This window comes from Lytechinus pictus, chromosome 8 (assembly GCF_037042905.1).
Source record: "Lytechinus pictus isolate F3 Inbred chromosome 8, Lp3.0, whole genome shotgun sequence".
NCBI classification, from domain to species: Eukaryota; Metazoa; Echinodermata; class Echinoidea; order Temnopleuroida; family Toxopneustidae; genus Lytechinus; species Lytechinus pictus.
In genome coordinates, this window is record NC_087252.1 from 29,502,301 (window position 1) to 29,516,353 (window position 14,053).

Genomic DNA, 14,053 nt, shown 5'->3' on the forward strand with positions numbered 1-14,053 from the left:
ATAAACACATTAACAACGAAAATGCAATAATAATATAGGTATAACTGACAAGCAGAATATTGAACAAAATTGCATTTTCTATTAATACATATCGATTTTTAGAAGGTTGCAGTGGTTGCCACTATAAGCTAGGCTTGACTGCGTGGAAACCATAGCAAACATAGCTTATTTCAAAGAGTAACTTTTCTTCTTCATAAAGATCTAAAGTTGCAAAGTTAAATAAAAGAGGAGTTATCATTTTTTTTTAATTCATCTTTTGCCAGATGGCTTGGAAGTTTTGTAGAGATTGCACTGGTCAACATCTCATGCTTGAGTGAAACCAGAACCTCAAAACTTAATTTCTCCTTATTTTCTTTTGAAGCTCTCACTGAATATCTTCTACATTAATAATAATATAGGATTTGTATAGTGCACGTATCCACCTTGCTAGGTGCTCAAGGCGCTCCTATATTACCCCGGCTAAGGTAGTCTAGATTCTGGTGCGCACAGCTTTTTCAAGGAATTTCTTCCTGCCGGTACCCATTTACCTCACCTGGGTCGAGTGCAGCACAGTGTGGATACATTTCTTGCTGAAGGAAAACACGCCATGGCTAGGATTCGAACCCACGACCCTTTGTTTGAAAGACGAGAGCCAGAACCACTAGACCACGACACGCCGACATTCAAAGAAGTACTTTGGTGGGTCATTTTTGGTCACTTTCGACAGGTTATATATCATTTTAAAGCTTAGGATAATAATAATAATATAGAGTATTTCTAAAGCGCCAAATCCACATTGATTATGTGCTCAAGGCGCTGAAATACATGTATACATGGTATATTATTATTACCCGGCTGTAGCTGAGCGGCCATATAGGCGCTAAAGCATTCAAGGAATAAACCCTACCGGGTACCCATTCACCTCACCTGGGTCGAGTGCAGCACAATGTGGATAAATTTCTTGCCGAGGGAAATTACGCCATGGCTGGGATTCGAACCCACGACCCTCTGTTTCAAAGTCCGAAGACTAATCCACCGGGCCACAACGCTCCACAAGGATGCGTTTCATCAAGCTCAATAAGATTCTCAAAATTCATTTTGGGCAAACTTATTGTTGTCTTGGGGTGGCAGGTCACATATGCCTTACCTTGTGGACAGTAAGAATCATTGAAGAGAACGACTGGTTCCATGGTGCTATCACAGAAGAACCCAGCGGGACAGTCCTTGCAGGAAGACTGGCCGACATCATCCTGGTATTCGCCGGAAATACAGCGGATAGGTGAAGGGCTCCCTCGTGGGCAGTAATGACCTGTCAGAAGGAACATAGTTTAGGTTGAAAATTAATTGAAACAAGGAAGTGAAGCAGCTGACAAACCTCTTTTCAAAGGTAAAAATTATAGATAATGTTGCTCTTTACCTTGTCAATATGGTTCCATGAAATTTGTTCCAGCGACAACTACTACGCCGTAAAGTCTACACACTAATCGAATGACCAACTCCATCCCTGGATTTAACACTATACCCTATCCTAAACCTAACATAAAACCCTATTGCAACCCTAACCCTACATGTACATCTTAGACGAAATGAAGGCCAGAGCAATTGTCGCAAGAGCAGATGTTGTGTAACTGTCAATACAACATCGCTATCCAGGGTCGGATCCAGGATTTTCCAAAAGGGCGGGCATTTTGTACAGGAAAAATTTGACAAGCAAAAAAGTCCTCACTTGCGTATGCATGGCATATTCCGCTAAAAAATTTTTTTGGGCCTCTCAGGGGGGGGGGGGCCACGAGCCAGATGTGCCCCTACATGGATTAACCACTGTCGCTATCTATGACTGTAACTTGAAATGTAATTGAAGAACTTGATAATATGCCCTACCACATTGACATTTGCATAAACAAAATTGTAATTTCATGCTACCATATCAGAATTACGTACCCACAAATAGCAAAAGGTGCTAAATGGTGCGCTGTAGGATGCAAAGGCTTAATGTACATGTAGTATGCCTAGCAAGTGAGTCTTGAATTCATGTTGGAATGCTCCCCAGGGAGTGGGGAAAGTGCATACATTGTGTGCGGACATGCCAGGATCCGATGGCCAGGGTAATGATACACCTATAACGTGCTTAGAGCTGACGTTCCCATGTATTACCCGTTATATAAAAGCGGAATATTATCATTATTATCAAACCCACCTAGCGTGCAGTTGTACTCAGTCGGGGTAGCCTCGCTCTGTCCAGCTGGGCAGTAGTACCCTGGCCAGCACTCATCCGTCGGTACCACGTTGCCACTGCCGGCGCAGTACGATCCGGGGATACAGTCGAGGCAGTCCGACTCCATGTCATTCCGGGTGCTGTTCAGGAATTTGCCGGCGCCACAGAGGACCGGCGAGTCACTTCCCATCGGGCAGTAAGCACCCATGGGGCACTCGTCACCTGGAGTTGGGAGAAGATGGAAGAATTAGAATGCTTCTTGCTTTTGAAGGATTCTCTACTAGTAATGACGTTCGCTGGTATTCTGATAATGAAATGGCGAGCCGCTGCCCATCGGGCAGTAAGCACCCATGGGGCACTCGTCGCCTGGAGTTGGGAGAAGATGGATGAATTAGAATGCTTCTTGCTTTTGAAGGAATCTCTACTCGTAATGACATTTGGTGGTATTCTGATCATGAAACTTAAGTTAAACCGCATACTGCAAAGAATTTCAGCCCAAACTTCTACAGAATATTAGGTTCCATTTAAACTCTTCCCTATTTAGGACAAATATAAAGAACCAAATAGTGCATAAAAATTAACTCATCATATTTATCATATTCTTCTTATTTCACTTTACACAATTAATCAATTCATCAACTAAATTTGTAAAAAAAAATGTTGGAAACATTTCAGAGAGGGGGGGGGTCAGATTTGCAAACAAAATATATGTTAGCGGGATTGAATACGGTCATTTACCACACGTATATTTTCCCCCTTACCTGTGGCATTTCCGTCATTGGGTGACGCTGAAATCGCTTTGGAGAAGCAGTAGTATCCAGCATCACAGAGACCCGACGTATTACTCATCATGTCCTCAGCGCAGTACTCCCCGCCGGGGCAGGGGAGGGGTAGGGCCGACCCCTGGGGACAGTAGTATCCCATGGTGCAGTAGGTGGACGGGGTGGGGTCGTCATCTCCCCCGGGGCAGTAGTACCCGCCCTCGCATTCGCCCATTGGCCAGTTCATGGCGGGGCTTGGGCAGTAATAGCCGGCTGAAATGATCAACAAGAGAGGAGGAAATCAAAGATAAGATGGAAATGAAAGTTTTTGAGCTATTCTCATACCCTGAGAGAGGGCTGACAGAATTAATCAATCTTATTTATCGCTTATCCTATGCGAACTATGATTTTTTTTTTTATTCAGGAAGGATATCCCACATTTTCCAACATAAAAAAATAGCTTTTCTGGTATACATGTATGCTAACTAAAAGTATATATCAAATAACAGCTGAAACTGTCCTGCCATCAATTTGAGTGTAATCCCATACATGCGTGCAGTAAATGTAACCTTCAGAAGGAAATTTTTTAACAATTTTGATGACTCCTTTGTATTTTCAGCAAACTGTTCTTACGTGGATTTATAAACAGTATTGTAGTCACTTTGAGACACTGCATGCCCCCTATAAAAGCAGTGTCATTTTTGTGTGTCTGTGTTTCTTAATGATCAGTTTTTGAAGCGGCATTATACATCGGATAGAAATAATAGAATGACCTGTCTTGGAGACATACCATAGCCATAAATGGTCTACATACAGAGATTCGGGAGTTGACTACATTATTATTATAATAATAACAGGCATTTTTTTTTGCCATCCATCTACATGTAGAAATAATCTATTCCGAGGTACACTGTTATATAGAGTATCGATGTGTGGCGTCAGTTGCCATGGTGTCATGGTGGGCTGGTTCTAAACAGAGTTGCAGCTGAAGATCGTCTGTACACATTTGTATTTGCAAATGACTTTGGCTCGTCTGAAAAAATAGGTTGCAAGCGATCAAATTCCGACAGCAGCCGTTTTCTCCTATGAAAAAACACACGCTTTCATTCGGCAGGTTCATTTCTTTAGAACCAGGCCGCCATGACCCCATGGCAACTGACGTCATCGCTTCGGTACTCCATTATCATTATCACCCCAGCTTTAGCTTGAGCTGCCTCCAGCACTTAGTGCATTCAGGGAATTAATCCTGCTGGGTACCCATTCACCTCACCTGGGTTGAGTGGAGTACAATGTGGGTAAATTTATTGCTGGAGGAGAACACTCCATGGCTGGGATTCAAACCCACGTCCCTAAGATTGAAAGACAGATTCAGTCGTAACCACTAGACCAAGGCTTATACCAATTCCTTACCTGTACAGGGTATGCAAGCAGATGAATTCTTGCTCATCGTCTGATTGTTGAAAGTCCCAGCCATACATTGGAACTGCTCTCCGTAGTAGGTACCTGCTGGGCAGTAGTGACCCGATGGACAAGGGTTGATCTCATAACTGGACGATCCCTCCGGACAGTAGTAACCTTGAATGACATAATGAGGTTGTTTTGGAAATCACAGTATTTGTAGCTGGCAACATGGAATTACCGAATGATTTCACTAAGTAAAAGTAACAATTTTGGATAGAGATAGAAATTGCTTTTGATTAATATGTGATAACCGCTTCTTAACAGCAATTTTGGGTCGTGGGATGTACAAAATGCTGCGTACCTTCAAAAACCGGTAATCTGTTGACACTGCTGGAAGTGTAATTGGTTATAATTACAATTAATTAGTGGGTTTTGAGGGGGGGGGTTCCCACTTAGCATTGCATTCAGGGAACTATAAATATTGGTAATAAGAGGTTTTTACTACAAATTTAGAATCAAATCACTCGTTCTTTACAAGTGACACCCAGTTGGCTTTAAGTACCCAGTGATTATCAATAAGTAGATAGGGTAAATTTTACCTCCTCAGAATCAAATGCAGGGGACTAATAATAGGTTTGACTACAAACCTAGAATCAAATACATGGGACTAAAAGGAAGTCTGACTATAATTTTTAATTCAAATAAATGGGACTACATACCTTCTTCACAAGTTACACATTCCGCGAGCCCCTCGCTGGCAGCATACGTCCCATTCGGACAAGGTATCGGCAAGGTAGTACCTTGAGGGCAGTAGTGCCCCACAGGGCAAACTCCTCCATAACCCGTCTGATGGGCATCATAGTATGCACACGATGCGTTGTTCGATGCGGGACACGTGTCGTTGTTCCCGTCCGGCTGGGCGCGGTCAACGCCATAGACGCAGAAGTGTCCAGGGTCGCACTCAGCTGTAGGCCAATCGAGGTGTTCTTGCTCGCAGTAGTATCCCGCGGTGCAGGGAAGGCATTGGCCGACCTCGTAGAGTCCTTCCTGGTCGCTGTAGGTACCTCTGGGACACGCCATGATGTCGTAGCCTGTTCCTTGGGGGCAGAAGTATCCCGCAGGACATATCTCCTGCACCCCTGCAGATTGGCAGTGGTATCCTGCGGGACAGGGGTTGCAGGAGGCAGCATGGGTGTAGTTCACGTAGGTATTGTTGGCACAGGGTATCGGGTAGGAAACTCCCTCCGGACAGTAGTGACCGATCGGACAGAAGGTGTCGTTGGGCTCTCGATGGACAGTACCGGGTGGACAGTAATATCCTGAAAGGATTGGAGAAACAATCAGTCAATTTCATTCATTTGTCTGTTTGCTTGTCTCTCTCTCTCATCTGTATCTGCATTAACAGCCAGATGGTCAATGAATGGCCATTTTTCCCCCTTTTGTTTCAAAGAATTTCTTGCTTGTACATCAAGTTTGCTCTCCCCCAAAGAAATCCCCAGGTATTTCCACTGTTTTAACAAATTCTGGGAACAGCAAATTACAATCCACCCTGCATAAGCCAAGGCACATATAAATTGAATCTTTTGATATGATCTTTGACACTGACCTTCCCCACAGGGACCTGTAGGTTCTGTTAGGCCATCTGTCTCGCAGTACGTCCCTCCAGTACACGGGTAGCAGTCTGTAGCAGAGGCCTTCAGGGTGTCATTGGAATATCGACCTGAAACACAAAACACAGTACGATATGGTCATAATACTAAACTCTTTAAGAAGATCTTGCTCTTGCTAATGCAAAGAATAATACTTATGATCATGATTTTGAAAAACCCATATCATAGATATGGTGAATTATTTTTGTTGTTTATCAATGGTGGTGATAGTGATGGTGGTAATGATGATGAAGATGATGATATGATTATGATGGCGGTGAATCGGTTATCACCACAATGATGGTGATTACAGTATAGATGATAAGGGTAATGATGATCGTAATGAAATTTCGGTGATGGTAATGATGACGATGATGATGGTGATAGTGATGATGATGATGAAGAGGAGGAGGATTTTGGTGATGGTGATGATGATGATGATGACAATTATAACGATAATGATGATGGTGACTATGATGATGGTGATAGTGATAATGATGAGGAAGAGGCGAATATTGGTGATAGTGGTGGTGATGATGATGATGATTATAATGATGATGATGGTGACTATTATGATAGTGATAATGAGGAGGAGGAGGAGTATTTTGGTGATGCTGACAATGATGGTGATGAGAATGATGATATCGACATTGATAATGACAATTACTCTACCGCAAACAAATATAATCCCTCAAGAAATAAATATTCTTTACCTGCAGGGCAAGGAGTCGGATCAAACGTTCCATTCATACAGTAATATCCTGCAGGGCACTCGACCTGATCAGGTCTAGAGGATCCCGAAGGACAGTAGTATCTCTCATAGCATTCACCGTACGGCTCAGTGAGACCATAGTCATTGCAGAACCATCCTATTAGATAATACAAAGAAAACAGTTATAGAAAGTTAAAGAAGGGCAAATGCTGGGATTTTTTTTTTCCTAGTTGACATGTGATAAGAAAGAAAAGGTTATGACAAGAAATGATAACTTCACATCTACCCTAGTTTCAGAGAAGTCATGAAATTCTGACTGGGGGTATCAAATTAACACCCTTTTCCTTTTTTCCCTATAGTTAACGATGGATTACACATATGCAAAAAAAGAGAGAAAAATCGCGGGGGATGGGCTTCTTTTCACAACCATCTGTGGTAAATTTGCAACATAAGACATTGGGGTAAATGGGGATATTCTAGAGATCTGAATTTATTTTCCATGGCTCTTTTGGATTCCATGACAGCTGCTGCGGCGACAACTGCTCCGCTGCAAATTCCACACACTGATTGAACGACCAACTTCAACCCTTGATTGCACACTATACCCTAACCTAAACCTAACATAAAACCCTAACCCTATATCTTCAGATGAAATAAAGCCCAAGCAATTGTCTCCGGAGCAAATGTCTTGTCACCTTCTTTTAAGCATTTTGGGGGTTCAAATGCCCTAACCCAATGTAACTCTTTTCGCCCTGGTCACACCACAAGAGGTAACAACAACAAAAAAAGCTCGCCTTTGGTACAGTTTAGACACTGATCCTCACTCTCCTTCTGGAGGACATCGGAGTAGGTTCCCGGTGGGCACGCCTTTGGCTCAGTCGTTCCCTCGGGACAGTAGTAACCAGCCGGACAAACGTTGGCATCGGTCGTCTGGTTGGGCGTACTTATCTCGGCATACTGACGGCAGAAATACCTGGAAGAGGAACGAAAGGATTAATCCAAGATAAACATGTTTGGGCCCTGTCTTACAAAGAGTTACGATTGATCAGATCAATCGCAACTATGGACGGCCAGCAACGTCAACATCTATTAAGCATGTTTGTTCAAAATATTTTCTAGTTGTGATGTACATGTATATTCATGCATTCGTTGTTTTCTTGAAAATTCAATGTGCTTCTCTTTGCATGCGAAGGACATTGTTCAAATTTTTCGTAGAAAAAATTATGACACTGACGGGTTCCCATAGTTACGAATGATCGGATCGATCGTAACTCTTTGTAAGACGGGGCCCAGATCTGTTAACTACAGAAATCGCTGAATGTGTCACAGAGACGAAATAATATATTGACCAGCTAGAAATTAAGTCGTGGCTCACAGAGAGTGTTACTCTTTTTGTCTTTACTGTCTCTTTGATAGTTCAAAATACACAAAGAAAATATGAACATCCTCCAAGAAAATAAACACATGTTATTCAGAATTTCTCAAATGACAGGACACACAACAAAGATATGCAACCGGCATGAATTGAAAATTAAATGCATATGCATATACATATTGCTAGCACAAAACAACTCATTCTGGGTTAGAAAATACATGCTGCACAAATGAAGGAGGAAAGAAATGAAGGAGGCAGCGTAATTTGAATAAGAAGAAGAAGAGGAGGATACTCACCCAGCAGCACAAGGTGTCGTAGCCTCAGTCAGACCCAACTCTCCACAATAGAAGCCTCCGGTACAAGGGCTACACTGAGAGCTCATGTTGAGACCAGTCACGTTGCTAAAGGTTCCGAGAGGACACTTGAATTCATTGTGATACCGGGTCCCAGCCGGGCAGTAGGATCCTAGTAGAGAGATTAGGGTAAGGTTTTATGAAACTTGTCAGCACTCACTACTTGATTTTCTCCGACAGTTACTATAGTAGTCGTCAGAGGTCAGTGCCTCTCAGTCAATCAAAACAAAGGATTTCACAGAAATTGTCAGTACTGACAATTTAGTCAGAACTGACAACTTTCATGAAACACCCACCTGATGGAGATGAAGTGTATTTAGTAACATTTGATTGATAACAATAATAACAAGTGGAACGCCTCTGGCAGTCTCGCCTGCATTACGCGATTTAATATAGCAGCAGTGCTAACTTTGCAAACTACTATAAAATAATCATTCACAAAAACACCATTCATATAATGACATAATACCACGTTCATTGACCATAGATGACATTTGAACGGTGACTTAAGACTTGTCAACTACACCCATGTCCACATTTCATTCACTCTATCCATAAACTTTCAAAGTTATGATGGCAATTCAACAATTACCCCAACATGGCCTACGTTTATTGACCTTAACTGACCTTTGACTTGTTTTTGTGACCTGAAACGCACAGGGGATGTTCAGTGATGCTTGATTACTCTTATACATGTATCCCAAGTTTTATGAAATAGATCCATAAACTTCAGAGTTAGGATGGTAATTCAACAAATACCCCCAACACGGCCAAAGTTCATTGACCTTAAATGACCTTTGACCATGGTCATGTGACCTGAAACTCGTACAGGATGTTCAGTGATACTCGATTACTCTTATGTCCAAGTTTTATGAACTAGATCTATAAACCTTCAGAGTTAGGATGGTAATTTAACAAAGACCCCCAACACGGCCAAAGTTCATTGACCTTAAATGACCATTGACCATGGTCATGTGACCTGAAACTCCCACAGAATATTCAGTGGTACTTGATTAACCTAATGTCCAAGTTTCATGAACTAGATCCATAAATTTTCAAAGTTATGATCATGGTAATTCAACAAATACCCCCAACTTGGCCAAAGTTCATTGACCCTTAATGACCTTTGACCTTGGTCATGTGACCTGAAACTCGTGCAGGATGTTCACTTATACTTGATTAACCTTATGCCCAAGTTTCATGAACTAGGTCCATATACTTTCTAAGTTATGATGTCATTTCAAAAACTTATCCTTCGGTTAAGATTTTGAAAATAATTCTCCCAACATGGTCTAAGATCATTGACCCTAAATGACCTTTGACCTTAGTCATATGACCAGAAACCCAGGCAGGATGTTCAGTAATACTTGATTAACCTTATGTCCAAGTTTCATGAACTAGGTCCATATACTTTCTAAGTTATGATGTCATTTCAAAAACTTAACCTTAGGTTAAGATTTGATGTTGACGCCGCCGTCGCCGTCGGAAAAGCGGCGCCTATAGTCTCGCTCTGCTATGCAGGCGAGACAAAAATCAGTCCACACAGCACTACTCAACATCTAATTAGAAGTATTTGACCAACTTGCATTCATCATTGAAATCTAAAGGAGCATTATCTAAAGCTGGGGTAATAATAGCAGGGCCCGCCGGGAGAACAGTTTTCAGAACTGAAGTGGCTTCCCTGGGTAAATATACCTATATTATTATCATTATCACTACGAGCATCATTGACATTTTTTATATCATTATCATCATCATAGTCATCATCATCATCAACATCATCATCATCCTCCTCAACCTAATCCTCATCATGGTCACCACCATAATCAACATCTTCAGCACCAGCAACATCCCCATCATCATCATCCTCATCACCATCACTATGATCATCACCACTACCATCATCATCACCATCATCACCATTACCACCATCAACACCACGACAATGGCCACCCACCTTCGGGGCAAGTCGAGTTCTGGTATAGGACCACCGGCTCCAGGCGATTATCGCAATAGAATCCCGCAGGACACGTCTTACAGTCCTCCTGGAACTCCTCATCCTGGTAATATCCCGAGAGGCAACGGATCGCCTCCGGGCTCCCGAGAGGACAGTAATGTCCCTGGGGGCAGCGGTACTCGTACGGAGAAGAGATGTTCTGTCCAGATGGGCAGTAGTAGCCTTGGTCGCACTGAGCCGTTGGGTGGCTGTTGGCGTATCCTGAGCAGTACATACCCGCAGGGCAATCCAGACAGTCAGACAGGGCTAGTCAATCAATGCACATAAAGAATTAGTAGTAGGTCTTGATGAAATTGTATATTAGGGGTTCTTTAAAGACTGTCCTTTTTTCATCACACAAGTCATATATACATCTAAATAATTTTGTAGTTGTTAACAAAATAGGTATACTGGTCAAATGAGAAATAATTCGAAATGAAGAACTTGTAGATATTGATTAAACTATATCAATGAAAATATATCTTGGAGGTTATATTTAAACTGAATAGATATTGCCTTCTTTTTCAAGACCCTAACCGAAGCTAAATCTGTCACTGACATATCATCAATCAAAAGCATACAAGTTTAATACATTTTTACCACTTAACAGCTGAGTATTTGGATTGAGAAAAACTCAAATTAACATGTTTCAAAAAATGGGCTTCATTATCCTTCTCAACAGCTTGATTTCTTTATTGTCGTAGTGTGTTAAGAAAGTTGAGATTACATAAGTTTGTACATATAAAATAGATATATTACTTTGTTTTCCAGATTTCAATTTCTGTTTGATCTCAATAAAATAAATTGCACACTATGAGGAATTTTACACTGATAATATTCAGTGTTTAAATGGATGAATCACTAGACTTTTTTTAAAGTTTTATTTTATTTGTATGTTCTTATCTACATCGTCACTGTACATTGTACATTGAACCCCCAAAACAGCATGATATACATTAAAATTCAAAATTTTCAACTTCAACTTGTTTTGCCATGTTTTATTTCCTGCTTATTTAGCTCAGCTTACCATCTAAATATGCATTCAGATTGCGTGTAACAGTTTTCCCTTAAAGAGCAACTTAGCCAAGCAAAGGATCCCACAAATGATGGTCAAGTACCTCATGACCGACCATGGTGATCACAAATTTTTTAGACTGAAATTTAGACTGACCTTGATTTTGTGTTGTATTCAAGAATGTCCCAGGTGGACATTCCTGTGGTTCTTCGCTTCCTTCTGGACAATAGCGACCACTGGGACAGACATCACCTGGAAATTTGATGCAAGGAGCGGAAAAAACATGTTTAGATTAAATTCTTCGCATCAAGCAACCTTAAAACATATTCTCTACAATATATCTGCATGGTCAGTAAACTCGATATTCTATTGCTTGTGATACAATTTACTTCAATTGAACAAACTGTTTATAATACTGATGGTAGGGGAATTTGTTGGGGTCACATAAAGTTCAGTCCAACTAAAATTAATACTTAAGTGCTAATGTGCACGTGAAATACAACTTGCAATCTCATCAAGTTATACACAGAGAAGCAAGCCACAAAAGCCACAACACCCAACGTCTGAAGACGAATACACCCTCATCCTTGCATTCCCATTATTCTGAACCAAAAAATCTATGACAATCCAAACTCTAACCCTATTATGCCCTAAGATTGATCAGATCAATTGCAACTCCTGGTAAGACCGGGCCCTGGTTTAAAGAATACACCAGGGTCCCGTCTTACAAAGAGTTGCGATTGATCCGATCAAACACAACTATGGAAGGCCAGCAACATCAACATCTAAAATGCATGTTTATTCAAAATATATTCTAGATATGATGTATATTCACATTATCTTTGTTTTCTTGACATTTCAGTATGCTTCTCTTTGTTTTCAAAGGTCATTGTGCAAATTTCCTCAAGAAAAAATTACGACATTGATGGATTTCCATATACTTAAGGTTGATCAGATCAATCGTAACTCTTTGTAAGACGGGGCCCAGGTTAATAACAAAAAATCCTTTACCTGATGCAACTCCATCGGGGCTCGGTGACTCCGCTCCATCCGTGCAGTAATGCCCTGCGCTGCAGTTCCCGGCCGGGTAGGCCAACTCCACCACATCGCAATACATCCCCGGCAGGCAGGAGGTTGGGTAGACTGACCCCTGGGGGCAGTAGTGACCAACTGGACACTGACCACCCTGGGACAGGTCAGTCGGTTGGGAGAACTGAGATCCGTTGATGCAGTACCAGCCCTCGTCGCATTCGGCGGTGGGCGCGGACAGGCCAGGCAGCTGGCAGTATGTGCTGAACATTGAATTGAATGATACAAAATTGAATAAATGGATTATTAATAATGAAATGATAAGCAATATCTATACAGACCTTAATGCAATGCTTCAAAATGCTGCATGCCATTGAAAGTGTTGTGGCTCAGTGGATAAGTCTTCGGGTTTGAACCACAAGGTCCAGGGTTCAAATCCCAACACAGCACTCAAGTCCCTTGGCAAGGCGTTTATGTACATTTGCCACTCTCCACCCAGTTGTAGTAAAATGGGCACCTGGTAGGAAGACCTTGCTTGAATGCTCAGGTAGCCATACTAAAGCTTGAGCAAGTACCCAATCACTACATCTGTGTGAAGAGTGGCAAATTTAGATAAAAAGCCTTGCCATAGGACATGATTGCTCTGATGGGATTTATTAATATCACAACAAATCGATTCCTGAAAGTAATCAAACTTTTTGTTATTTTTTTTCACATTCTTTCTTTATTTCATGAGCCGTTTGAGCCATTATAATTTGAAAGCATTTCAACCTTTCATATGAACTAGGAAACAGAGACATAGACAAGATTAGGACGAAACATATTCCCAACAAAGATACAGGACATTTCTAAGAAACCTTCAGAAGTTTCCATAATCACTACTCACCAGGCCAAAAAAATAGGATTTTCCATAATGACCACTCATCAAGCAAATATAAAAAAAAAAAAATTCCAGTGAATGAAAATTTTCTTGTTTCATTTTCCAGGGCTCTTTTGGGCATTTCAGGGCAAAAATCGCCCCAGAGACCACTGTATTTTTTCCCCTGCTACTCACCCTGGTAAACAAAGAATACAATCGCTCTCTTCCGATCGTCCAGTCAGGTTGTTAAACGTCCCTTCAGGGCACGGGTGCTCGTCCCATGTCGCCGTCTCTTGGGGACAGTAATAACCTGGGTTGCACTCCTCGGGTACCGTCGTGTTCTGAGTGCAGTAGAACCCGATGGGACAGCTGCGACAATTGAAGCGGCCCGTCTCGTTGTTGTATCTTCCGGCGATGCACGGTGACGGCGAGTCCGACCCGCCGACGCAGAAATGACCTTGATTGAGAAGATAATAATAAGTACTTGCTTATATAGCGCCTAATAATCAGAAGTCTCGAAGCACTCGACAATAAATGCAGCATAATAAAACTGGCTTTAGCAGAGCTGCTGTTACTCGATCAAGTGTTTCAAGAAATAAATTCCTGTCAGGTACAAACTTCTTTCCCTTGGTCGAGTGCAGCACATGGTGGATCAATTTCTTGCTGACAGAAATCACACCATGGCTGACATTCGAACTGAAGACCCTTG

General features: G+C 41.7%; 1 protein-coding gene across 1 annotated transcript in view; it reads right to left on the minus strand.

Annotated features, from left to right (window-relative positions):
- LOC129266556 (uncharacterized) overlaps positions 1 to 14,053 on the minus strand; it is a 168,080-nt gene that overhangs the window by 108,066 nt on the left and 45,961 nt on the right. The window contains exons 34-46 of the mRNA XM_064104193.1: positions 13,540 to 13,801; positions 12,468 to 12,748; positions 11,613 to 11,708; positions 10,403 to 10,708; positions 8,389 to 8,557; positions 7,512 to 7,690; positions 6,719 to 6,874; positions 5,963 to 6,076; positions 5,076 to 5,675; positions 4,366 to 4,530; positions 2,956 to 3,228; positions 2,177 to 2,416; positions 1,127 to 1,288 (exon numbers count right to left, since the gene is read on the minus strand). Of these exons, the coding sequence (XP_063960263.1) occupies positions 1,127 to 1,288; positions 2,177 to 2,416; positions 2,956 to 3,228; positions 4,366 to 4,530; positions 5,076 to 5,675; positions 5,963 to 6,076; positions 6,719 to 6,874; positions 7,512 to 7,690; positions 8,389 to 8,557; positions 10,403 to 10,708; positions 11,613 to 11,708; positions 12,468 to 12,748; positions 13,540 to 13,801 (3,003 nt within the window). The remainder of the gene's footprint in view (positions 1 to 1,126; positions 1,289 to 2,176; positions 2,417 to 2,955; positions 3,229 to 4,365; positions 4,531 to 5,075; positions 5,676 to 5,962; positions 6,077 to 6,718; positions 6,875 to 7,511; positions 7,691 to 8,388; positions 8,558 to 10,402; positions 10,709 to 11,612; positions 11,709 to 12,467; positions 12,749 to 13,539; positions 13,802 to 14,053) is intronic.